The 27676-nt window shown below is 47.1% G+C and overlaps 2 protein-coding genes across 2 annotated transcripts; one reads left to right on the plus strand and one right to left on the minus strand.

The window, feature by feature from the left end:
* Positions 1-16799: 16799 nt before the first annotated feature.
* On the plus strand, positions 16800-19835 carry LOC123060369 (protein NDL1). Its single transcript, XM_044483063.1, has 11 exons — positions 16800-17008; positions 17650-17749; positions 17834-17931; positions 18034-18122; positions 18214-18274; positions 18353-18439; positions 18526-18603; positions 18690-18746; positions 18851-18906; positions 19001-19136; positions 19229-19835. The coding sequence occupies exons 1-11, from the start codon at positions 16949-16951 to the stop codon at positions 19448-19450; spliced, it is 1044 nt and encodes a 347-aa protein (XP_044338998.1). The 5' UTR covers positions 16800-16948; the 3' UTR covers positions 19451-19835.
* A 626-nt stretch (positions 19836-20461) lies between these two features.
* Positions 20462-22857, minus strand: LOC123056799 (chaperone protein ClpB1-like). The gene is made up of 8 exons (XM_044480070.1): positions 22348-22857; positions 22026-22218; positions 21822-21925; positions 21397-21737; positions 21022-21301; positions 20900-20939; positions 20742-20812; positions 20462-20635 (listed from the first exon to the last, which is right to left on the minus strand). The coding sequence occupies exons 1-8, from the start codon at positions 22855-22857 to the stop codon at positions 20462-20464; spliced, it is 1713 nt and encodes a 570-aa protein (XP_044336005.1).
* Positions 22858-27676: the final 4819 nt, after the last annotated feature.

A 27676-nucleotide genomic window follows, 5' to 3' on the forward strand; every position in this document is an offset into this window, starting at 1 on the left:
TTCTTCTTCTTCTTCCTCACGTCGCCGGCTTTGCAGCTCCGCCACCACCGTCGACCTCTGCCTCGTCTCGGGCCGCTGCATCAACCTGAACGTACCAGAGTGTTCCGGCGTCTTTCCGCATCTTCTCCGTTCCCGGTAAGTCCTCTCTCCTTCTTAACCTAGATCTGTTCTTAGGGTTCCATGTTCTTGCCATGTTCATTGCGCGTTCATAGCTGTTCTCTGACCTTGAATGCATCTGTGGACTCTTGCCATGCTTAGTAGCGATCTCTTTAGCATCCGCCTGCTATTTCTCCTCCAAGCGCATAGATCTTCTGCACATATCCGCTCAATGGTTCACTTCTGTTTCCGCCTTAGTCTTCGAAATATTTCCTGTTTTTATGAGCTTGTTGTAGATCCGCGGATGTAACATGATTTTGTGAAACTTGTTTCTGCATAACTAGTTATCCATAGTTTCAATTGCTTCTGATGCTTAGGCCAGGCGGTTTAACTTCACCATAGAGAAAAAATTGCTAAACCGGTATATATGTCATTAGTCCCCTGGTTGAACCGCCAGAATCCATCTGATGCTGCGTTGTAGAAGACCGGTTTATGGGTACTGCCTCCGGTTTACCGTAATTAGATCAACACCTTTTTATCCGGCATGTTCTTGAACCGGATCACTTATTTCTTGTAGATCTCGTCATGGCCAAACAAGTGTACGAGTGCAACTGGGTTCCCTCCCGTGTCACAGAATCACAGCTGAACGATCTAGTCCTGATCGGCGCTTTGGATAACAAAGATACGATTCACTGGAGGGTTCCTGGAGATGAATGTCCTCCTACGCCCCAGGAAGGAGAGGTCGTGGTCTTCGCAGATCACATGGCCCGGGGCTTCAAACCGCCCGGCTCCAAATTTTATCGGGATGTGTTAGCCAACTTTCAACTCCGTCCACAGGATATTGGCCCCAACTCCGTCACCAATCTATGTCACTTTCAAGTACTTTCTGAGGCATACCTTCAAGAGGAGCCTTCAGTCGAGTTATTTAGAGATCTCTTTCATCTGAACCGCCATACTGAATTCACTGACGGCCCTAATACCGAACTGGGCGGTATGGCCATTCAGAAAAGGAAAGAAATCACCTATCCCCATGTCAAACTCCATACTCACCCCAAGGAATGGAACGCAACTTGGTTTTATTGCAAGGATACCTCTCCTGACAATGAAAATACCTTGCCTGGCTTCCGTCCGGAACGGCTCAGCAACACTCACCCTTTTCCACAAAGGCTAAGCGCCAAGGAGAGAATTAAATACGCTCCTCAACTATCCAAGCTCCGGGCCTTCATGGCCAATGGTTTAACAAGAATAGACCTTGCACGCTGCTGGATATCATGGAGCATTTTGCCTCTAAGCCGGCGTCCAAATTTGATGTGCGAGTATACTGATAGTGTCGATGACCCACTCTGACACACTAAAATCCAACTCCCTGATGACGAAGTCACAGAATCTGTGAAAAAGATGCTGAATGAACCGGAGCACCTCTGTGCTCAAACTGGTCTGCCTCCTTACTGCACCACCAACAAACCGCCAGCGGTAATATTTAATTGCTCTATTGTTGAACCGGTTACTATTTTATATGCTCAACATTTAATTACTGCTGATCCAGGGTGATAATCCATTTTGGAGCAAGAAACTTCCTCAAGACAAAACGGAGAAGGCAGGACGGCCAACCCGGCCCAAGACCAAGGTTATCAAGAAGCCAGATCATAAGAGAAAAACCACCGCTTCATCTGACCCAGCCATTGACGATGATGTGGGTAATCCGGATCTTGAGGTAGAACTTGATTCACTTGGCTTGCTTTTTACACGCCTTATTGATGATAATGCTTGTCAGGATGACGCTGAAGCCAGCAATGCGGGTTTTGTTGAGGTAACCATTCTCTCTTCCGATTCAGAAATCCTGCCTTTGCCAAAATTTCGCCGGGCAAACCGGAAAGTTAAATTTTCTCATCCTTTTGCTTATCTGGATTCCCAATTTCTTATGAAGACCCAGCAACATGAAGCTCGCCGCACAACCCGGCACAGTGGCCAGGTAGTTACCTCTGCCGGTTTACCAAACAGTCCGGTTCGAAAACGCCGCTCCGAGGTCTCTGACCTTTTTATTGATTTAAATCCTAAAGCGGGTTTCTTCCGTCAACCTCTTAATCCATCCGACTCCGATTACCAGGTCACTTCTCATTCATCGTCTGGTGAATCATCGGCCACCCAGCTACCACCTTTGAAAACAGTTGCTGGGTAAGTTAAACCGAACATATGCTTCCAGTATACTGCGCAATGGCTTACGCTTTTCCTTGACTTTTTATTTTTCTTTCAGGGCTAAACCGAAACCAAGCAAGAAGGCCCGCCTGGATAGAGCGGCTGAAGAAGATGTGGCCCCAGAACATGACCAAGCACCGGATCATGAAGTTTTTACTTGTGAAGATATCCCCAATGATCCTCCTCTGCAAGACGACGTTATCCCTGAAGAAGGTCTTATTCATACTCCAGCCTCTGCTGATCCGCCTGCCAGCTCTGTTCAGATTGAGAAATCCCAAACTCCTGCTGACAAACCGGCGAGTCAAAAGATGATGATGTTGTGATTACCGGCGTAGGCCGCTCTGAACCCAGGAATCCTGCCACCCTTACCAGGCATACCATCAAAGAGGATTCTTCCCCTTTGAACAAAGGAAAATGGGATGTTGAATTAGAGACATACGCCGCTCTGATGCTCAAGATCTTCACTCTGGCTATCTAAACCGGCTTTACACTAGCCGTGACTGTGAAGCTGGCCTGGTCAAAATGATGAGGGATAAATTTGAGGTAAATTCCTTCTTTCCTTTCTGCCATTGCATTCATCCTTGTAGCCCCCAAGGGCCGGTTTGTGACCTTGGTCAAACCGGGACTTGATCCTAAACATTTTTTTTGAAATCCGTCGGCATAACCCTCGAGGGCCGGTCTAACTTAGCATAAGTAAACCGGGGCTCAAAAATAAAAAGCTGTTCTTAGAACATAACTTGATCAAATAGCCATTAGCCCCCAAGTGCCAAGTTGAATACTTGTATTGAACTTGGGACTTTGTAAGCTAGCAATATACAAAAAATTGAAGGTGCATTAGCCCCCAAGTATCAGGCATATAACTTTGTTATGTGGTTGATACTTCCATTTCTTGGATCGCCTGTACAAATCTTTAAAATGCCATCTGTATGCAGGCTGAGGTGAAAATCAAGGAGGACCAGATTGCCGATTTGCAGGAGGCCCTGAAGACCCAGCAAGCTGAAACAGATAAGGCAAAGCAAGAATTGACCAGCGCTTTGAGCACTGCTGAACAGCTGAAAGAAGGCTTCAAGAAAGAGCGGGCTGACTGGGCCACTGAGAAGGCCGGTTTAACCAAAAGAGCAGAAAACGCTGAAGCGGCCCTTAAACCGGTGGTGGATGAACTGACGGCCGTACAGCGGCAAATACACTGTATGACTGCTGCAATCTTTGGTAAGCTCCTTGTAACTTCTGTGATAAATTTGAATCTGCTGTATTGTAAATCCGGTTTGAGACCATTCCAATTTTGTTTGTAGGCACACGTATTGGGCACTTAGGAAATGATGTGCGGAAGAAATTGAAAGCTGCCTACACCTTGGTGGAACAATTGTATACCGGAGCCCAACGGATCATCACCACAGCTTCTCACAACAACCCGGCGCCCTCTTTAATTCAGGACACTCTTAGCAAGCTGTCAATGCTTCCAGCCCGGATTGAGGAGCTGAAAAAATCCGCTGCCCGAACCGGAGCCATCAATGCCTTAATCCGGGCAAAGGCATGGGTGCCCGACTTTGATCCTGTGGAAGCAGCTCAAGGCTATCCCAGTCTAAAAGAAGATGGCTCTGAATTCAACGAAGAGGATTTAAGGGCCATAAACCGTGCAGTGCGCCCGCTGGCTTGCCAGCTAGCTGAAGAGGCAGATTTGACGCATTATCAAGCGGAATATAATAATCAAAACAAGCGAGTGCCGGCCCCAACTGTTGAAGCGGAGAATCTGATTCCTCCAACCCATAAGCACACTTACGCCCTTGATATTGAACCGTCTTCCCTGATCCATGAAGAGGTTGTTTTCCAAGCTTTAATGGGAATCGACTAGACCACTGTTGATTTCCAGCCAATGGGTAGAGACGAAGAAGCTGAAGTGGCGGAGGATGAGGAGCAGGCTTGAACCGGAAGCCGGTTTAAAGAGCTATTTGCAAAAACAATGATTTTGTTTGAACACCATGCTGCCTTGTAATAGGATAGTTAAAACTTCTGCCTGGAATATGCCTTCGTGCATAAGTACTGAAGCTTTTGCTTGAAAACTTTAATTCATATTTCCTGCAATCAGAAAAATTTGAACTTCGGTGGCGGTTATACCGACAGCCGGATTATGATCTTGATATGTGTATCAGTAATATAACAAATAAATGATACATAAATACCTGCCATGTTTGAGCATAAAGCTGGCTTTAGCCAAGCCTGAAGCGGTGGTTTTATAAATCATTACCGTCAAAAAGGGAGAAAGTAGCTCCCGTACAAACCGTACTGACTTAATACGAGCCCCCTGGTTACTCCATGATGTTTAACACGGAAAAGGTAAACCAGGCAGACTCCTCCGGATTTAAAAGGGGGATCAAAAAATCATTGGCTGAACCGGAAAAAATATGCTTGCTGGCATAAAAGAAATCCGAAAAAAGCAAAGCACGAACAAACCATGGAAACAACATGGAAGCAAAGGCAATAATAAAAACCATTTGCAAAAATATGCTATACTGAGCTGTTCAGATGGTATTACCATGGTCGGACAGGATCAAGGCCCCCAATAGGAGTGACAATGATTCAAGTCAGTCAGGTCCCCAAATGACTCGTGGCATATATGCCAGATCAAGAGTCGTGACAATGGTTTGGGTTGGACCATGCCCCCAAGTGATTTTGTGGCCTTAGGCCGACCAAGAGGCGTGACTGGTTCAGACTTGACCATGTCCCCAAATGATCTGGTGGCTGTCGCCTATCAAAGGGTGTTCGTTGGTTCGGACACGACCAAGGCCCCCAGTGATATATAAAAAACAAATGTCAAGGGGTAAACCGGAGGCCGCTTTAAACAGAACCACTCCGTGTAACCTCGCATGATGAGAAAGACAGAGACCCCGCTTTAGCTGAGGCTCCGGTTTGATATATCAAAGATAATATATACATTGTCATGATATGTACATAGATAGAGCCGGTGGCTCAAGTATAGTAAGGCCGAAGATGAGCTATATTCCACGGCCTGTTGGTCTCCTCCGCTGACGTACGTGAGTCTTGATGCCCTCGAATATCAATCAGATAGTACGACCCGTTGTGCAAATTCTTGCTGACCACGAAAGGTCCCTCCCAAGGTGGGGATAACTTGTGCATATCCGTTTGATCTTGGATGAGTCGAAGCACCAAATCTCCTTCTTGAAAAGTTCTGGTTCTAACCCGGCGACTGTGATAGCGACGAAGATCTTGCTGGTAAATCGCCGAACGGGCAGCCGCTATATCGCGCTCCTCGTCCAATAGGTCCAAAGCATCTTGCCGTGCTGTCTCATTGTCTGCTTCAACATAAGCTGCCACACGAGGCGAATCGTGCCAGATGTCACTAGGGAGAACTGCCTCTGCTCCATAGACCATGAAAAATGGCGTGTATCCTGTGGACCGGTTTGGCATAGTATTGATACTCCATAATACAGATGGTAGCTCTTCAACCCAACATCCTGGTGTTCTTTGCAATGGGACCAAAAGCCGGGGTTTGATGCCTCGTAAGATTTCCTGATTAGCTCGTTCTGCCTGTCCATTGGACTGGGGTGTGCCACTGATGACACGTCAAGTCGGATGTGCTCACGTTCACAGAACTCCTTCATAGCGCCTTTGGATAAATTGGTACCATTGTCAGTAATGATACTGTGTGGAAAACCAAACCGGAAAATCACCTTCTTGATGAACTGCACCGCTGTTGCTGCATCACACTTGCTGACAGGCTCCGCTTCAACCCACTTGGTAAATTTGTCAACTGCCACCAAAAGGTGGGTTTTCTTATCCTTGGATCTTTTAAAAGGCCCAACCATATCCAGCCCCCAAGTTGCAAACGGCCATGTTATTGGGATCATCCTCAATTCTTGAGCCGGCACATGAGCACGCCTTGAAAATTTCTGACATCCATCACACCGTTTAACCAAGTCCTCCGCATCAGCGTGCGCTGTCAACCAGTAGAACCCGTGACGAAACGCCTTTGCCACCAGAGACTTTGAACCGGTGTGGTGTCCACAATCCCCTTCATGGATTTCTCTTAAGATTTCACAGCCTTCCTCAGGAGAAACACAACGTTGAAACGCCCCTGATACACTGCAATGATGTAATTCACCATTGACAATCGTCATAGACTTGGATCGCCGGACTATCTGCCTGGCCAAAATCTCATCCTCTGGTAACTCCCCCCGGTTCATGTACGCAAGATAAGGAACTGTCCAATCCGGAATAACATGCAGGGCTGCCACCAATTGAGCCTCCGGATCAGGGATAGCCAAATCCACCTCACCTGGGAGCTTGACTGACGGGTTGTGCAACACGTCCAAAAAGACGTTAGGCGGGACCGGTTTACGCTGAGAGCCCAACCGGCTTAAAGCATCCGCCGCTTCATTATTCCGACGGTCCACATGATCCACTTGATAACCCTTGAAACAACCTGCAATATTATCCACTTCCCGACGATATGCAGCCATGAGCGGGTCCTTAGAATCCCAAGTGCCAGACACCTGTTGAGCCACTAGGTCCGAGTCACCAAAGCACTTAACCCGGCTTAAATTCATCTCTTTAGCCATCCGGAGGCCATGGAGCAAGGCTTCGTACTCAGCTGCATTATTAGTACAAGGGAACATTAAGCGGAGAACATAACAAAACTTATCACCTCGCGGGGAAGTTAATACGACTCCAGCCCCCGAGCCTTCCAATTGCCTGGATCCGTCAAAATGAATAGTCCAATATGTGTGATCCGGCTTCTCCTCTGGTGCTTGTAATTCCGTCCAATCATTGATGAAATCAACAAGTGCTTGAGACTTCACTGCCGTCCGAGGCACGTACTTCAGTCCGTGTGGCCCCAGCTCTATAGCCCACTTGGCAATCCGGCCAGTCGCCTCCCGATTCTGTATAATATCACCCAAGGGAGCTGAACTGACCACTGTGATGGGGTGCCCTTGAAAATACTGCTTCAACTTCCGACTGGCCATAAAAACACCATAGACCAGCTTCTGCCAATGAGGATACCTTTGCTTGGATTCAATAAGCACCTCGCTGATATAATAAACCGGCCGCTGAACCGGATATTCCTTGCCTGCCTCTTTGCGTTCCACCACAATAGCCACGCTAACTGCCCGAGCATTGGCCGCTACGTATAATAATAGTGGCTCCTTGTCGACCGGAGCTGCAAGAACAGGCAGATTGGCTAACTGCCGCTTCAGGTCCTCAAATGCCTCATCAGCAGCTGGACTCCAAACGAAATTGTCTGTCTTCCTCAGCATTTGGTACAAAGGGATAGCCTTCTTCCCGAGGCGGCTGATAAATCGGCTCAGCGCAGTGATTCGGCCCGCCAAACGCTGAACATCGTTGATACACTTCGGTTTAGCTAGGGATGTAATAGCCGTAATCTTCTCCGGATTAGTCTCAATTCCTCTGTTAGACACCAGGAAACCCAGTAACTTGCCTGCGGAACACCAAAAACACACTTGGCCGGATTAAGCATCATCCTGTAAGCTCGCAAGTTGTCAAAGGTCTCCTTCAAATCATCCACTAGTGTCTCCTTCTGTCTTGATTTTACTACAATATCATCCACATAGGCGTGCACATTGCGGCTGATCTGCTCATGCAGGCAATTCTGTACACACCGTTGATAGGTGGCTTGGGCACTCTTGAGCCCGAAGGGCATAGATACATAGCAGAAGGCTCCAAAGGGAGTAATAAATGCTGTTTTCTCCTGGTCCTTAACCGCCATCTTGATCTGATGATATCCAGAGTATGCATCCAAAAAACTCAAACGCTCACAACCCGCCGTGGCATCAATGATATGGTCAATACGGGGGAGGACAAAAGGATCTGCCGGACAGGCTTTGTTAAGATCTGTGTAATCCACACACATACGCCAACTGCCGTTTTTCTTAAGAACCAGCACCGGATTAGCAAGCCACTCTGGATGGAACACCTCAATAATAAAACCAGCTGCTAAAAGTCTGGCCACTTCCTCTCCAATGGCCTTGCGTCTTTCTTCGTTAAACCGGCGGAGGAACTGTTTCACCGGTTTATACTTAGGATCCACATTAAGAGTGTGCTCAGCGAGTTCCCTCGGTACACCTGGCATGTCAGACGGCTTCCATGCAAAAATGTCCCGATTCTCACGGATGAACTCGATGAGCGCGCTTTCCTATTTGGGATCCAGGTTGGCACTGATAGTGAACTGCTTGGACGAATCGCCGGGCACGAAGTCAACAAGCTTGGTCTCAGCTGCCGATTTGAACTTCAGATCTGAATCATGCTCTGTAGTTGGCTTCTTTAAAGGGGTCATATCCGCCGGATCAACATTGTCCTTATAATACTTCAACTCCTCCGTGGCACAGACTGACTCCGCATAAGCCGCATCACCTTCCTCACATTCCAAAGCGACCCTACGACTCCCATGAACCGTTATGGTCCCCTTGTAACCCGGCATCTTGAGCTACAAGTAGATATAACAAGGCCGCGCCATGAACTTGGCGTAAGCCGGCCGGCCAAATAAGGCGTGATACGGGCTCCGGATCTTCACCACCTCAAATGTTAGCTTTTCCGACCGGGAGTCGTGCTCGTCCCCAAAGGCCACATCCAGGGCTATCTTACCAACAGGATATGCAGATTTGCCAGGCACCACACCATGGAACACCGTATTCGACGGTCTGAGATCTTTGTCTGTTAAACCCATGCGGCGAAATGTCTCATAGTACAATATGTTAATACTGCTTCCTCCGTCCATGAGTACTTTGGTGAATTTATAACCCCCCACCTGAGGGTCTACCACTAATGCTAGCTGGCACGGATTATCAATCCGGAGCGGTGATCCTGTCTGCTCCACACGATAGGCTGCTCCGACCAGCGCAAGTAACGTGGTAAGGCCGGTTCAACAGAATTCACCGCTCGCCTATGGAGCTTTCGGTCGCGTTTATCCAAACTAGTTGTGAAAATATGATATTGCCCATTGCTCAACTGCTTTGGCTGGCTGTGATAACCTGACTGCTGCTGCTGCTGGCCGTTCCGATTATTCTGGCTATTGTGACCGCCCTGATTGAAACCTGAACCGGAAGCTCCATCGTGACCCGGACCGTGTAAACCGGATCCTGAACCGCCACCTGACCCATGGTCATACCGGAAGGTATTAGAGTTTTTAAACTCCTGCATGATATAACAATCTTTCCAAAGATGGTTAGCCGGCGCCTCCTTCGTCCCGTGCTTCGGGCAAGGCTGATTCAACAAATAGTTCAAACGGCTTGCGTTAGGATTGGGAGCCCCATTACGATTTGTCGCTTTACCTCTGCGCCGCTGCCCCCGGTCCTGTGCATTAGTGTTGGCCACAAAGTCCATGCTGCCATCCGCTTTGCGCTTGCCTCCGTTTCCATGACCCGCTAGTTTGTACTGCTGCTGTTTGGAGTTGCTGTTCTTCTTTCCCTTCCCTGCTTCATCATCATTAGGCTCGGGATCTTTGGTACTGTCCGAATCGGCATACTTCACTAAAGCGGCCATGAGGGTTCCCATGTCATTACAAAACCGCTTCATGCGTCCCAACTTCAATTTTAGAGGCTCAAACCGGCAGTTGCCCTCCAGAGTTAAGATCGCAGAGTCGGCATTAATCCTGTCAGACGAGTGCAAAATTTCCGAAACACGGCGTACCCAACGGGTCGTTGATTCTCCTTCCTCCTGGACACAAGCTGCTAGATCTACTATGGACTTGGGCTGCTTATAGGTATCCTTAAAATTCTGTATAAACCGGGCCCGCAACTGGGCCCATGAGCTGATAGAATTGGGTGGTAGGCTCTTTAACCAAGTACGAGCCATGCCCTCAAGCATCATGGTGAAGTATTTTGCACATGCAGCCTCATCCACGTCCAGCATTTCCATGGCCATCTCATAACTCTCTACCCATGCTTCAGGGGGTAAATCAGCGGTGTAATTCGGCACCTTGCGTGGACCCTTGAAATCTTTGGGCAGGCGCACATTACGTAAAGCTGGGATTAAGCAAGGCACTCCCAAAGCGGATGTGATTCCTGGTCCGGCAAAGGTGGTAGAATGAACCGGTGTAAGTTGGCCCGCATTATCCCGTGCTGCTAACTCGGCCTCCCTTTGTGTCCGGGCCCGGTCCACCATATCCCGAGCATCGCCAACACCACCTACCGGGTCATTACCATGGGCCGCTTCACGGCCTCGCGCATTGCTTGATATGGCCGGTTCATCCATGCGCCTGCTATAGCTCCGGCTCGGACGGGGTGTAGAATGAACCCGATCACGGCTGTACGAGTATGCCTCCTGCTGAATCAGCGCAGTCCGGAGAAGCTCCTTAACCCGGCGCGTCTCTATCGCTTGCGGAGAATCCCCTTCGACTGGGATGGCCTCTAGCCGTGCAGCGGCCGCAACAAGGTTGTCCATAGGATTCGAATAATGACCCGGGGGTGTCTGGACCGGCGGAGGAACCGCAATGTTTTGGTGAGGAGGTTCCATCAGGCGAGGTTGGACCGTCGCTCCTGGCCCTGGCGCCTCAATCCGGTTTGTCTCCGGGTACCGCGGCGGATTACTGGGTCTAGCTCCTAGAGTGTGGAAGAGATTTCGGGGGTCAAACCCTAACGGCAGGCGTGATCTGTGCTTCCGCTTCAAAACCTCCTGTGATGCATTCTGGTCAAGCATGAGTTTATAGGCCTGTGCGTCCAAAGCGGCCCGCTCTGCAGCCATCCGGTCTTTTTCTGCTGCTAGATCCGCTTTGGCTTGCACGATCTGCTCTCTCACCTTCGCAATTTCTGCATTATGGGCCTCCTGATCTGCCGGATTGTCCTCTGCCATAAGCGCGGCTAGTGCATCAAACAACTCAGATAGAACTTGAACCGGCGGGCGCACAAGGCCTCCTGCCCCAACTGCGGCTGCCGCTGCTGATCCGGAGAGCATTGCTGCGGCGGTCGAAGAATGATTCGCCGCCTGTGTGCCGGCCATCAATATTCCAACCCGGTTGACCTGGCCCGGGGGGTCCGGAATACTGTCGCCATCGGAACAACCCCTAATCTGGTTGTCTTGCAACTGGTATAGCGATTCGGTCTCTCCGGTTGAGGACTCGTCATCGGAATAGACGACGGTCTCATTACCGTGTTCTGATCCGTCCTCACGCTCTCCTTCGTGGACGACTCCAACGAAGACACGCTTCACGGCCGGTTTAGCCCAGGTAGATCTCGCACGCTGAGCCGTCTCGATGAGGTCGGTGCAGATGTCCGGCTCAGGCCCAAGCTCACCGATTTTGCCAATGAAAACGTGTATGCCACCAAAGGGGACCCGGTACCCGTATTCGATCGAATCGGCCTCGGGACCCCATCCTGCGTCGTCGATGTAGATCCTGCCCCGACGACTCTTGGTCATCCGACCCACAACATAGCCTTCGAGTCCCTTGAGGTTGCCCTCCAAGATCGTCAAACCGTCGTGCGATAGCCCCACGGTGGGCGCCAACTGTCGTGGATTTGTCACGGCAGATGTCCTAGCGAAAAGACTTAGTCGTGGAGCCATCGCTACGAGTTTACTTGAAGGGGTTTAAAGCGGACACAAAGACACGAGGGTTTTATACTAGTTCGGCCCCTTCGATGAAGGTAAAAGCCTACGTCTAGTTGTGATGGAATTGATATGATCTCGATGGCTAGGGAGCAAACAAGCTTCGCCTAGGCTCGAGTTGTGGTCGTCTGTCCTGAACCGCCACCGGGTCGTCCCCTTATATACACGGGCGACGCCCGTCGGTCCATAGAGTCCTAACCGGTTCATACTCGTATTCCGGTTGCTATCTCTCTATTCCTTACTTACAATACAAGTCATACATCAAACCGGTTTACGGCTACATGCTCTAACTGACTACAGGCCTTGGGCCTTCATCTGTTTACGCCACTAATGAAGTTAACCCGGTCCAAGTAGGCCGGTTTACGTCTAGTGGTAATATCCCCAACACCCTCCATAAAGAAATATAAAAGCGTTTAAAATACTAAAATAATGATCTAAACGTTTTTATATTAATTTACAGAGGGAGTACGTACATAGAGTGCTCCGTTTAATCTGATCGGGCGACGGAATCTTAGGGCCGTTTCACGTGGATCCCATTTATTGTCAGCTTATGGGCGCTAATTAGACCTCACAGCCTTCCATACCTGCTAATAATTGTGCCTATGCCACAGTGTGAGATCTTCTTCCACATGCGTATGCAGTCCAGATATGTGTCCCATTCGTGGAAACGCATATTCCAAATCTGCGACGCCTCCTAATTTGGCTTGCGGGTTGAGATAGTATCTTTTTATTGCTTCGCCTTGCAAAAAGGATCGGAGGAGGTAGAAACCGAGCGGAAGAAGCTAAGAATCTGACGTTACTTTTCTCTGTGAGTGCGAAAGAGATGGTTAATTAGGCCGGACGAAGAGTGGTGGCGGAGGAACGCTCTTCTGTTGGGAAAGTCAACCAGGCTGAAAGTACTTTTGTTGTTATACATGCAAGCTTCTCAACCTGAATTTTGAAAACATTAACCTACGCGCAAACATGACTCGTTTCGGTCGCACCACAGGCTGGACATTAACTTAAAAGGTACACTAGAATTTTAAAATGCTCACCATATTTTCTACTACCTCCGTTTCAGTTTATAAGTCCTACGCGTATACCTAGGTTGTTAATTTTATCACCTTAATATAAACTATATAACACAAAAATTATACGGTTTGAAAATAGAGCATCTGAAATTTATATTGGTATATTTTTTGTAATATATGACTTGTATTAAGTTGGTCAAATTAACGACCTAGGGGCACGCACACGCCCTGTAAACTGAGAGAGAGGTAGTAGCTAGTTTTTCACTGGAAATGAACCACATATAAATACAAAAAAATCCAGGTAAGAAGAAGATCAAGTAGTAATAAACTCATTGTCATCATCGGCTCTGTAATTTGGAGAACAAAATGCAAAAAAAAAACAAGAGAGAGAGAAAGAAACCATACATGTATTGGTTGGCCAACGGCGATGACCTTTCCAAGCGATGTTGTCCTTTCCAGGGGAAAAAAGAGGTTTCACAAACCATAAATTTACTGAATGAAGTACAAAGATATCAGGGAAATAACCATTTTCGGGGTACAAAAACAGTCAGATCAGGTACAAGTCCATTAAACTCCTTCACGTGAACGAGTCATAGGGGAAAGCATGGGGGTGCATTACTGACAGTCGGCCCCGCGCCCGCGTGGCCGACGCAGGGGAACCCCATGACGCGTCCGCCCGCCGGGGACCCGATCCCAGATGCTCCACGCCACATCCTCCTCTTGAATTGAAAACGGCGTCCAGCCCGGTCCAGCTCAACCGAGCGGCGCCGTCGGCGGGTGTCTCCACTCACCGGTTTGAGCTGAGGATGCACGGGGAAGTCTGGTACGAGACCACGACCCACCACCGCTTGTTCATGTACCTCGCTTCATGACATGTGGGCCAGTTTGAAATTTTGTTTTTTTACGGGAAAAAACGTACAGTAGCCAAGTTTGACAAACGCGTACCAGAACGAACTGGGTAAGTTTACCGAATGCCTGTGAGTTCAGGAACAATGAAATGTGATGTTAGATCTTTCTCAACATTCCGTCGCCTTGCTACTTTGAAGTTTGAACGGAAAATGGAACCATATAAGGACAAAAACTGGGGTGGTTGTGCGAAACTGCCGAACTTTAGGAACAATGAGATTGATGTAATAACTTTCTCAACATTCCATTGCCTTGCTTTCAATATATCAAAATCTTTTGCATTTTTTATTGATTATAGAATTAAACCATGATATGAAAAATAATGTAAAAAGTGCACAAAATACGAAATTATTAGACACTAATCAACTAAACTGCCGCTATTACGATTGCCCACAACCGGCGGATGCTTGTAAATATATCCAAACATATCATATGACTGATAAACCATAATAAATGTACCTATTTTTCTTAACATGTTAGAAAATATAGTTACACACGTCCGAGTTGTCAGAGCAACAAGATTGAAAACATATCACAGCCGACTAAATTTTAGATAATTATAACCAAACATGTCTAGTGCTTTAGATTTTCTTACTTGTATATGAACACATTTACAAATGACATCCAGAGGGTGGATCCTTGTAAATCACTCGGCTAGCATCACCCAATGGAAAGAATAAATTCCTCGCATTTTCCTGCTTTAAAAATTCTGTTTTTTTTGTTAATCAACGTTTGCTTCTTCAGATTTATTTAATCAGCCTTGCAAGTGGTGAATATCAATATCTCCAGTGGTGGCACGGTTCGCGCCTTACATGGTCGTGGTCTAGGTATCATGTCGAGTGGTTTGGAAACATTCCAAATTAAGATGTTTGCATTTTGGATTGCTAATTACAGTGCTTTGATTGATTGATACAATGTTTATTTTTAGAATGCTAATTATGCTTATTTGATTTGATTGATACGATGTTTCTTTTTTGAAATGCTAATTATAGTGTGTTGATTGATTAATACAATGTTTATTGTGGAATACTAATTATGATGATTTGATTAATTGATACGATGTTTCTTTTTTTGAGTTCTAATTCTATTTTGTTGATTGCTAATTATGATGCTTTAATTGGCACAATGTCATTGGAGCAATGTAGGCCATCAGGTCTAAGATAACAAAGGGATGATATTCCATGTTTCCGCCACAACTCACTTGTTTAATAATAGTGGAGATTTATTTCAGCCTTTTGGTCGATTTTTGTTCAGTGGGAGGAGATGTTCCAGTCAACTACGAGGCGGATATAGTGACTTAATCAATCTCAAAATGTTTTGACGACTCGGTATCTCAGAGGTGCTCGTAGAGGTAGGTTGTGCATGCATTTATATGATGAGTGCATGTACGTGTATGTGAGCATATGCGGTTGTGCTATGTTCGAAAAAAATTAAAGAAATATTTTCAGCTTCAAGATAGAGTAAAAAGAGCGTAAACGAATGACAACCAAGCAAAACCGAATATGATGAACAACCAGGCATAAACCCATTATTTTTTAAAAACTCCAAGACCATGATAATTTTGGCGAAAAAACTTAGATCTATTATAATGAAAGTTCACTAGAAGCACAAAGCACTCTAAATACAATGCAAATTACATTAATGTCATCGAATGACCACTACTGTCACTAGAACAAACCAATGACACATTTTAGTCACCGCTCCTCTATCGAATGACCACTATTGTCTTGGTGCATATGCCCCTAAGGACCAGCGCCTTAGAGTCGTAGTCACCAACATTGAAACCCCGAACTGACCCGAAGCGCATGTCGCCAGAACTCATTGACGCGTACGCACGACGAGAAACCCCACCTCGCTGCCTTGAGAAGACCACATGAATAAGTGGTGGAGCTCCGTCTGTTCCGTCCTGTTGGACGAATTCGAGGTGGATTGGTGCCCAAAAGACCGTCTCGGCGACTAAGCGCCACCATCATCAAGCGTCTCCTTTGTGAGGGCCACACCATCCTTGGCCCCCCCCCCCCCCCCCCCGATGGTATGAAACACCATCGAGCAAAGGTAAAGCAGAGGAGAATCTATTCCATGCCAACAGCACCGCCATCGTCTCACCGCCGCCGATCGACAACCCCTGACTATTCGTACCTTTACCTCCCCATCCACTCCCATCGTCGAAGCGGTAAATGAGGAGAGGGGGCCTGCGGTCAATGTCGTGGAGGTGGGTAGATAGGCCACCACTTTTTTTTTTGCCTTGGTAGCGATAGTAGGGAGGAAAAGACCCTTCATAGCTCCATAACCATTTGATCTTTGAAGCACTAGCTTGTATATCTCATAATGCTTAACTACGCCCGACAAATAATTCCATGGTAAACATGCTAAGCAATGCCATGTATAAATACATGTAAAATTTCATAATTAAGTTTTTTCGAATATTAATAATTCCGAGTAATTTGAATACAATTACAGGACACATAATTCCAACAATAATGTATGAATCAAAATGAAATTCCAATCTATAAAAGTGAACTCTCAAATAGTACAAAACCTATAGGTAAACATCCATGAATGAGTTATGAAAAGCTCCATGAACCACAATCTCCAAACACACTAAGATTGTATGGCTCTCCAAACTAAAAGAACAAGCTTGCCAAACTATAAATAGTACACAAACTTTTGAACTGTACAAAAAAGAAGAAAAATAGACGACATCCCATTGACCATTGGACTGAAAAATAGGCCATGTACTGAAAATTCCCAATGTTTCCCACGAGGGCCGAAATGCGCGTGCCCGTAGCAGACCACCCATTTATCCACGCTTTCACAAGGCGGAGCGAAACAAAACGCTAGGGCCACACGCAGTGCAGACGCGGGACCCCGCAACGCCTGCCGACATGTGGGCCCGTCAAAACGAGCCAACAACGTGTGGATCTAAAAACTAGTCTCCGGCTTGTCCCGTTCCAGTCACCCACCGGTAAGCTCACCGCCGTCGGTGGCGAGTTTATTTCTGGGCAGCGGCCCCTTCGCGTATATATGCACGCAATAGACGCCAAGGGGGGGAAGGAGGAGAGGAGACAGAGCGAGAGAGCCGGAAGAGAGGAAGAGGCGAGCGACGACGAGGAGGAAGAGGGAGAGGTTGTTGGTGGGCTGTTGGGAGGAAGCTTCTGGAAGCCGCCATGGGGGACTCGAGCGGGTCGGTGTCCATCGACGTGGAGCGGATCTACTTCGGCGGCAAGGTCCGTGCTCGCATTCCGGTTCTTGATTGGTTGATTGATTCCCCCCCTCGGTTCGACGGCGGGGGCATTCTTGCGGGGAGGATTGATTTGTGTAGGGCGGGCTCCGTGGGGTTCCCGTTTGCTCTTTTTGTTTGGTCTGTTAGGGTGGTTGGGCAGGCAGAGGAGCTTGTTCTTGCTGATTTCTGCCCCTTTATTCTTATTAGTATCCCCACCTGTTCTTAATTAGTTGCAAATTGAGGATGCTATGCCAGATTGTTAGTATGCCTCCTCCATGGCGGAAACAGCAATTTTTTATTAAGGATTAGAGATATTAGCTGCTGCGTGGCTTGTTATTTATTCTTGGTTATGTTGTGGTTGCAATGCTGCTCATGAGTAGGAGCAAGAGGAAATCAGGCTTAGAATTTGGTACTATTTCATTTTAAATGTATAGTTGCAACGGCCCCTGGTTTACGATTAGAAGCATATGAAGCAACGTCAGGAAGCGTGCTCATGCTATTTCTGTGTGTTAAGCAACGTATGGTGTCTGTTTTTACCAAGGGAGAAGTATTTCTGGACTCTGGTCAATTGGGGATGGTCTAAATTGGAATAGCTTGTTTACAGCTGTTACTAAATTTGTGTCCTTTTGCCATGTGATTCATCAGGAGCATCCTGTGAGAACAAGATACGGCTCTGTATCCGTCTCCGTGTACGGCGACGAAGACAAGCCAGCGCTCATAACGTACCCGGACGTAGCTCTAAATTGTGAGTGCGGTCGTTTTCTTTGTGGTTGGTGTTATAAATTTTGCTATAACAAGGTAGCTCATGCGTTGTATTCCTGTTTGGTAGACATGTCCTGCTTCCAAGGATTGTTCTTCTGCCCAGAGGCTGCGTCCCTGTTGCTTCACAATTTTTGTATTTACCATATCACTCCGCAAGGCCATGAGGTCAGTCATCATCATCTGTTCCTCCATATTTTACATGATCATCTACTCCTATTACCTCCGGTTCTTACATGTTTGTCTTTCATGGCATCTGCTGTCTTACAGTTGGGAGCAGCTCCAATTCCATCGGATGTACCTGAGCTATCTGTTGATAATCTCGCGGATCAGGTCGCGGATGTTCTTGATTTCTTCGGGTAAAATATCTGATAATTGGCTTACTTTTTTTCCGTATTCTGTTGGTGCCTAAAGGAGTCCTCTGATGTTATTGTGGCATTGCTCTTGCAGTTTAGGGTCTGTGATGTGCATGGGTGTCACCGCCGGTGCTTACGTGCTTACCCTCTTTGCAGTAAGTTTTTTGCATGATTAGTCCTTCAAAGCTTGCTATTTGATTTTGGCTAACAATTTGTTTTATATGTTATCCCAGGCAAAGTACAGGGAAAGGGTTCTTGGCCTGATGTTGGTTTCACCTCTATGCAAAGCCCCATCTTGGAGTGAGTGGTTGTATAACAAGGTAATGATTGCTACTTCAGTTTCAGCCATGAATTTATCAGTGCCTTATTTCTTTATGTATACTAACCTCATATTCTGATCTTTCAGGTATTGTTAAACTTACTTTATTATTGTGGCACTAGTGGACTAGTGAACGAATGCTTCCTTCAGCGGTATTTTAGCACGGTATATTTCGTCCTCCATAAGCTTCTTCTGTTTGCACCACTGTACCTATTTAAGTCCCACTGAACATCTCTTTTTGCTATATACAGGAAGTTCGTGGAAGTGGACAAGAACCTGAATCGGAAATTGTTCAGGCCTGTAGAAGTGTAAGTATTTTCTCCCCTTTGCAGCTTTCTAGTGTTTTTCTAGAATGTCAATTATCTCTACAGTTTCAACATCTGACTGAGGTCATGATTACCTTTTTATGCAGTTACTTGATCAGAGGCAGGGTGTTAATGTATGTCGATACCTTAAAGCAATAAACGAGTAAGTAAACAATATCTTTGCTAGGCATTGCCTGTAAATGCCAAACAAATTTGGATCTGAACTCACCCAGTTCATCAACCTCTCCATCTATCAGGAGACATGACTTAACTGAAGCACTGAAGAAGCTCCGGTGCCGGACGCTGATTTTCGTGGGAGAGAACTCGCAGTTCCATGCCGACGCTGTCCACATGACCACAAAACTAGACCGGAGATACTGCGCTCTAGTCGAGGTACCGCACATTTCAACAATTCATGTGATCACTTGAGAACCATACCCAGAGCAAGGCAGGTTCTGAGCAGTGTTTTTGTGGGCAAATCGCAGGTTCAGGCATGCGGGTCGCTGGTCACCGAGGAGCAGCCACACGCAATGCTGATCCCGATGGAGTACTTCTTGATGGGATACGGGATGTACAGACCGTCCCAGCTCGAGAGCAGCCCCCGGAGCACCCTGAACCCGTTCTGCATATCGCCGGAGCTGCTGTCGCCCGAGAGCATGGGGGTGAAGCTGAAGCCCATCAAGACCCGGACCTCCCTCATTGTCTAAACAGCATGTGGGGGGAGATCTTGGATGGCCTGACGACACAGCTCGCAAAAAAGCGAAGACTGCTTGGTCGAGCTGATCGGAGCACGGTCACCATCGCGAGACAAGTTTTGATACCTTCCGGTACCTTGGCACGGAACGCATTGCATAGATCGAGATCGATACGCTAATGGCAGCATTTGCTGTAGTGGATTGCTGTAAGCCTGTAATCTACGTCTTCTGGGATAGGCAAGCAAGGGGAATAGGGTTGAGGTTGTAGGGGAGGAATACGGCTGTTTGTTTCTTTGTTCATATATGCTTTGTAGTAGTCCACATCACATGTGTATATGTCATCATCAGATCATTTCACACGGGAAAGCAATATATATATATATATATATATGGTAAAGCAGAATCCTGTCTGTTGTGGAGTCTCGGGTCGGGCACAGGCTTTGCCTTTGCTGAAAGTTTAGCCTGACTGGCTGTGATGTGCCCTGCTGGTGGCGAGCTATTGCTGTGTGTGTCATGGATTGGGTGATCCATTGGTGGTTGGTTCGTTGTGTGTGGGTGAGTGGTGGTTCTGCCATCGATGGCTCTGGTTCCTTGTCACTTTCCGCTGTACCAATTATATTGGACGCATCATCTCAAAAAAAATTATATTGGACACATGCAAAGCATTGTGTGTGCACGCCATTCCACCAAGCTCAAAGCTAACATAAATGGAGCTCAGCAGCAGCATCAACATTGGACACATGCAAAGGTTGTGTGTACTTAGTGGAACAGAGAAGACCAACAAACACCGTCAAATAGATAATTATGCAACAATTGAATTTAGATTTGGAAGCATAATCTAATAGTACTAGGCATACACACATATAAGACACCTGTAGGAAGACTACGATGCTGTGATTGTCTCTATGGTGTGTGCATGAAAAACAGAAAATAAGCCAAAGCTGCACATCTTCCTTCTTCTATATAAACCGCGACGAAGTTCAAGCCATCCTTGTCGTAGGGTTAATGAGAAGATCTCTTGCTTCACGGATCCGTCGCATTTTTCTTTGCCAATTGGTATTTCAAGCCTTTCTTGTCACTGGTAGAGTCAATGGAGATTGTTGATCCTTCAACAGCTTCTCCATTGACCAGCATCTTGGAGATAGTTGTCATTATGTTCTTCTCTATCCACCTTTTTATGGGCCTTGCACCATACAACTGTGAAAGGCCAAGTAGTGTTGGTTATCAATAACATGCGGAAAATGGTTCATTATTTGAATAGGCTAGATTTTATGATTACTTTGAAAAGGGAAAAAAAACTTACTGGGTTGTGTGATTCTGACAAAATGACATCCAACGCAGCATCACTTAGAACAAGAGATATGCCCTTGCCGGCTACTCTAGCAAAGGCACTCTTCATTTGGATATTCACTATCTCTTTCAGTTGACGGTGTGAAAGCGGCTCAAATACTACAATCTCGCTTAATCTGTTGATAAATTCGGGCTTGAAGCATTTTTGAACCTACACCAACAAATACATATCATAATGAATCAACGAGCAGCTGCTTACTAAATTCCAAGTGGACTATTTGTGATTCACAAACCTGTTTCATGAGAAGATTTCGCGAAGCAACCGTTGTCTTTTCTCCAACCACTCCTACATTTAGGTGCTCTGCCCCAACATTCGAAGTCATAATGATAATTGTATTCTTGAAATCCACATTATGCCCTTTACCATCAGTCAACACACCATCGTCAAGGAGCTGAAGAAAAACATTCAACACTGACGGATATGCCTTCTCCACCTCATCAAAAAGGACAACACTGTATGGGCGCCTCCTAACTTTCTCGGTCAGTTGTCCACCATTTTCATAACCATGATAGCTTTACGAAGAAAAAATAATTGTATAAGTAAACATAAATACTGTGATATAATAATACGTTGCTTGAAATTAAGGTGTGTGTATTATAAATGAAACCTTGGGGGTGCTCCAACGAGACGTAGCACGGATTCGGGACTAACATACTCAGACATATCAAAGCGAAGCATCATCTTCTCACTACCAAATAGTTGTTCTGCAAGAGCTTTCGCAAGTTCAGTTTTTCCAACACCCGTCGTGCCCAAAAAGAGGAAGGAGCCTATCGGCTGACCAGCTTGGTGAAGGCCAATCCTGGAACGCAACACTGCTTCTGCAACTAAATTGACGGCCTCATCCTGCCCAACTATTCTCTCATGCAATCTGTCGGCTAAGTGAATTAATTTGACACTCTCCTCTTGATTAAGCGTAGCTATAGGAATTCCAGTCCATCCGCTCACAACCTTCAAATGAAAAACCTAGTTCAAACATAGTACTACATGACAAGCACACACTGTCGAAATAGTAAAAGTGACGTGCATGCCTACCTGTGCAACATGATTCGGCGCAACAACTGTATTTTCTCCTCCTAGCTCTAATGTCGTGCAGGCCTCGTCAATGAGATCAATTGCCTTATCAGGAAACCGACGACCTACACATACAGAACAATGATATCACAACTCGGCTCACAAGCAAATTTCGTCTGAAACAACTGTAATACTACAATAATGCAGCAAAATTACTATAATCACCTGCGATATAGCGGTCAGCGAGGTGTACGGCAGCGTCAATGGTAGCATCAAGAATTTCCAAGCCATAATGCTTCTGGTACCGGGGTTTAAGCCCCTGGAGGATGGCAATGGTGGAATGCGTGCTCGGCTCCTCAACGTGCACCTTTTGGAACCGCCGCTCGAGTGCAGGATCCTTCTCGATATACATGGAGTACTCATCGTCAGTAGTGGCGCCCAGACATCTTATATGGCCGCGAGCCAATGCTGGCTTCAGCATGTTGGCCGCGTCCATGTGGGTGCCCGTGGCCGCTCCGGCGCCGAGAAGCATGTGCATCTCGTCGACGAACAGGATCACCTTGCCGCGTGCAGCCGCCACCTTCTTGAGAAAGTCCGTCATGCGCTCCTCGGACATGCCAACATACATCGTACCAGACACCATCGCCATGAGGTTGAGCTCAATGACACGCGCTCCGGCGAGCTTGGACGGGACCTTCCCGGCGACGATGCGCTGCGCGAGGCCCTCGGCGATGGCCGTCTTGCCGACCCCGGCGGCGCCGACAAGCGCGGCGCAGTTCTTGGTCCGGCGACAGAGGATGCGGATGACGCGATCAATCTCGTCGTCACGCCCGATCACCGGATCGGCCTTGCCGGCCATGGCCGTCATGTCCCGGCCGTAGGTGTGCAGGCATGTGATGTACCGGAAGTACCTCCACACCGCCCAGCACACGGCTCCCACGCAGAGCACTTCACGGGGCGACACTTTGATGACATGGCTAGACGACGTATCGTCAGGTACGCCGGAGGAGCCCGTAGTCCCTCTCTCCATGATCCTATCAAGCCATGACCAGGCCATGGTTGATTTTGGTCCTAGGCACGAGAGAGCTGGGCGAGTTTCGTCCGCCTCTAATTTCCAGCGTCCCCTCCTCTTCCTTTTTTCCTTTTTTGATTTGATGGACGTTCTTTCTTCCATCACCCTGTATATTTATAGGTACAACACACATACAAGGACCCTTCACAATAGTTTGGATCAAAGGTAAGTCTGCCGTTCATATGGAAAGTATTACTATAATTTGCTCATGCTAGTGTTCGGAACAGTTTCTGACTGCGCGTTCCATTTATAGATTTCCCCTCTCAAACGCGCTTGCTGCATCAATTGAACTCAACCCAACCCAAAACTTTGAACCGGAAAATAAATGAAGTTGTCAAAAGATGCTACCTGAAATCTCCATCAGCTTTAAACTCGGGCAAAAAATAAGGAAAAAAGAAATATAAAATAGCTACCCACCAGAATTTTACTAATCTAGAAGCCTCAACAAATTTTAGAAGCGGCTTATTTTTTAAGCTGGGGAGAGGCAACTTACTCCCTCTGTTTCTTGATATAAGGTGTATAGATTTTTAAGAATTTTTTTTAAATATAAGGTGTATTGCGTTGCACCACTTGTTTGAATAATTATTTTGGGGATTTGATTACATTTCTTTATATGAGGCAAGCTCCTCTATTTTCTCATGTCATTTAGTCAGATTTAATCTCGCCCAAAACTTGTAAAATTTTCCCTCCACGTGTGTTCTTTAATTTCCGCGCCAAAAACTATACATCTTATATTTAGGAATGCAGGGAGTATTTTTTAAGCCACCTAAAAGAACTGGCCCTTTGGCTGTTTTGATTTCCAACTTTTTTTAGGGGTAAAAACCAACTTTATTCATCAAAAGCCACATGAAGTGGGATACGATTCTGGTTATAAGGAACACCAAACCAGACGTGGCGACCATGAACTCTAGAAAGGGAAAATCTAGCTAAACTATGTGCTTCATAATTCACAGCACGACACTCGAAAGAAAACTTACATTAGACCATAACAGCTTTAAGGTTAATCTCACTTATTATTGCTCCGTATCTCCCTCTAGCACTTCGGTTGATATCTGACACTCCTTGCTGGAATGCACTTCGTCACGGAGTGTATGGGCTTTGTGTGATGAGGATGTTGACTTCCAACTACCAGCAACTAGGGGCGTGTTTGCTAGCCTGCATGAGGCCCGGCCTGACTCGCGCGGAACGGAAACGGGTCGATTGGTTGCCTGCTTTCACTGTTCGGCCCGCATGGCACGAACCTTAAAGCACTCTTGGGCCTGGCTCTCTGGGAACGCACGAATCGGCAGTTTCTCTAGGGCCAGGCCCGAGCGATGCACGTGGGCGGCGGCGGCTGCACGCGCGCGGCCACACTCGAGAAGCCGCGTTGCTTCCCGAAGCGCCGGCGGTTATTAGCCTCACCGGCCCTCACCGCTCCTTCTCCCCACTCTCCCCCACTCTTCCAACTCTCACCGGCGGCGGCGAATCGGAGCAGAGCAAGAAGACCACCGGACTCCATCACCGGCGAGCGGATCATCAGTTGGCCCGCGGCAATGGCGGTAAGGACTTCTCTCTGTTCGACATGCAGAACTTTTTTCCGTTCGATCCGGCGATAGATTCGATCCACGAAGGAGGGGAATGGGGAATAGAGGTAGATAAGCATGTAGAGGTAGTTCATACTAGTTCATATGAGTTCATAGTACTTCAAACTAGTGCATACAAGATCGGAATAGAGGTAGATGCGGTCACCAGAAGGGGGATTGGGGGATATGGGGTACACAACAGACACCGGCTCACCGCGGCGGCCGTCACCGGCGTGTGGAGCAGCAGGTCGAGCCGCTGGCCTTCATCATCGTGCGGGCCGACGGGTCATCGTCGTCATCCTCGGCGGAGTCGAGGTCGATTTGCCAGGTACGACGACCTGGCTCCGGCACCCTCGCTGGCATCTGCACCGCTTCCTCCTCCTCCTTAGGCTCCCCATCGATGACCGCCGGCGGCGCGATAGCCGTCTCCCAGTACACTACGACACGACGATCATTAGGAGCCCAGTAGTTCTTGTACTTGCACCACTTCTTCCTTTGTTTACCGTCGTCGGAGACGGCCTGATTCATGGCCCATCGAATGATGTCAACTGCCATCGCGCCCTTCTCTGGGTCAGGAATCATCGTCTTTAGCTCTTCTGCAATGGCCTTCATGAGCACTGCATTAGATTCCTTCTGCATGTCAGGCATGGAGCCGAAGTTCGAGCACACCTCCATGGTGTTCTCGAACTTGGTGCGGTCACCAGCCGACCACCCGAGGAAGAAGGCCCTCCAGCCAATACCCCAAGGGAAGGGGTTGGCGTTGGCGTTGGAGCTGGAGCTATAGTTCATGGCGATGGGGAGGAGGAAGGTTGACAGTGAGAGAAGAGAGGGGGTAGGTAAGTAATGTTGGGCAGGGTGAGTAAATATAGGGGCGATGGAGAGGAGGAGAAGAGTGACAGTCATGCCGTTTTAACTACATGCTCTTCAATAAGCCATGAACTCTGTGCTATGCCTGATTTCATGAATTGTGTGCAGATCGAGGAGAGCAATGAGGTGCTCTTGGCCGTTGACAACAAGGGCAAGCAGCCCCTTCACCCAATGCCCGACGAGGTTGTGTTGCCGCCCACCGCCGAGGAAGACCCGAAGATGTCCGAGGGTGGCGACGACGAGGGCATGGAGGAGCCCCTCAGCAACAAGCGCCGCAACTACGACCACTACCATCAGGAGGATGGCCTGACTCACTTCTGCAAGGTCATCCTTGCACCGAAGCTTGAGTGTATCCCCATGCCCCTGGACTTCACCAAGCACTTCGTCGCGATGCCGACGGAGTTCAAGCTCAGAAACAACACCGCCTGCTCCTGGAAGGTGACGGTGAAGCTGATGAACGACAGGGTGACCCTGGATCAGGGTTGGGCCTCCTACGCAGCCGTTCATCAGATCAAGATCGGCTACATGGTGATGTTCAACCTCCTCACTCCCGACACCCTCAAGGTCATCATCTTCGACGACGATGGCATTGAGGTCATCATCAAGTGCGGGAAGCACGACGAAGCCTTCGCCGCCAAGGAGTAGGGCCGGGGCCTCCCTAAGTACTATCAAGTCTGCTTTGAATTGTTTATGTTTATGGTTTATGCCTAGAGCTGTTATGAAGTGTGGTACTGCTTATCTGAAATATGCTCTTAAGTAGTTGATCCTCTGTTTATACTCTACTTTGCTTATGATGTGTGCTACATGGTTGTGCCGAAGTGTGCTGGTAACCTCACCAACTAGCCAAAGAGGTTACCACACACCAGGCGTTGCATACAACTAAACACCATGTCTTGGGTTTGTCCACTAACATGTAGGCAACCAAACACCAGGCAGTGTGGTTTTGCCCATGTAGGCAAGAGGGCATGCAGGCAACCAAACAACATGCATATGGTGCATTTGAGGCTGTATTTGCATAGCCAGACTGAGTTGAGAAGGCTATGCAATGCAACTACTGTTAGATACGGCAACCAAACACGCCCTAGAGTTATTCGTAGGTGTGTCCAGGGCTCATTCCAGAATAAGCCCACCCCCTTGTGTGTTTTTTAAGCAAGTAAATTGACTTTGTTCATCTATCAAGTTTCAATTTTTTTTCTTAAAAAAAAAATCAAGCATTTGTTTTGTTAAAAAAAACTTTGTCCGTTGGTGTGTTGGGTTGCTTTTGCCCGTCATTCATCAAGCTTTGGTCACGAGGGTCATTTAGGCTGGGCTTTAGTGCGTTGGCTTGTTTTCAGGTTATTTGTTTTCAGGTTGTTGCTTCCTATTCAGCTCGATCAGGCACGTACTGCTCGCTTTTGTTCGTTTGTTTTTTCGTCGCTCGTTTTTTTGCTGATACTTGTTTGTTGTCTTGGTAAAAAAATATTTTTCTGTTAATTTTCAATTTTTAGTGAAATAATTTTTTTTGCAAATTTTAAAAAGATTACAAATTAGAAAGGAATTAGCAAAATTTAAAAATGTCCATGAATTCAAAAAAGTGAGCGAATACATTGTTTTTTCATGAAATTAGAAAAATTCCAACAATTTGGAAAAAGATGACGAATTAAAAAAAAAGAACTTGAAAAAGCATTCATGATTTTACAAAAGTTCATAATTTTAAGAAAATATTCATGCCTTTTTATGAAGAAGATGAAAACAAAAATCATGAATATTATTTAAAACCCAGATATGCAACAACCGACAACCCTCCTCCCACCCCTAATTGCAGACTCATTGCGGGCATGCAGTTGCGTGTAGAAAGTGGGCTTGCAACTAGGACAAAAATGGGTCGAACCTAGACGCGTGTCATGGATGAACTTGCAACAGGGGCAAGAATGGATTGGGGGAATTGTGTATCAAAAGTAAAGTTGCAACTTGGACTAATTGGTCGGGCTACAGTTGCGTATCAAGGGCAAACATGCAATCGGGGCAAAAAAATAAGGTCCCACGGTTGCATGTCATGGGTGTAGTTGGACCTGCAACTAGGATAAAAAGGGTTGGACCCTAGTTGCATATCGAGGACGGACAAGCAACTAGGACAAGAAAAAAGGCGAGTCTCCTAATTGCATGTCGGGGTGGAGTTGCAACTAGGAGAAAAATGGCCGGCACTCAGTTGTGTGTCGAGGGAGTACTTGCAAACGGAACAAAAATGGGTTGGGCCCAGTTGTGTATCGAGGGTGGGATTGAAACTGAAAAAAGGCTCCTCTCCAATTGCATGTTGTGGGTGAAGTCGCAACTAGCGACAAAAATGCCCTCCCAGTTACCTGTTGAGAGTGGACTTGCAATTTAGACAAAAAATC

This window comes from Triticum aestivum, chromosome 3A (genome assembly GCF_018294505.1).
Source record: "Triticum aestivum cultivar Chinese Spring chromosome 3A, IWGSC CS RefSeq v2.1, whole genome shotgun sequence".
Classification (NCBI taxonomy): Eukaryota; Viridiplantae; Streptophyta; class Magnoliopsida; order Poales; family Poaceae; genus Triticum; species Triticum aestivum.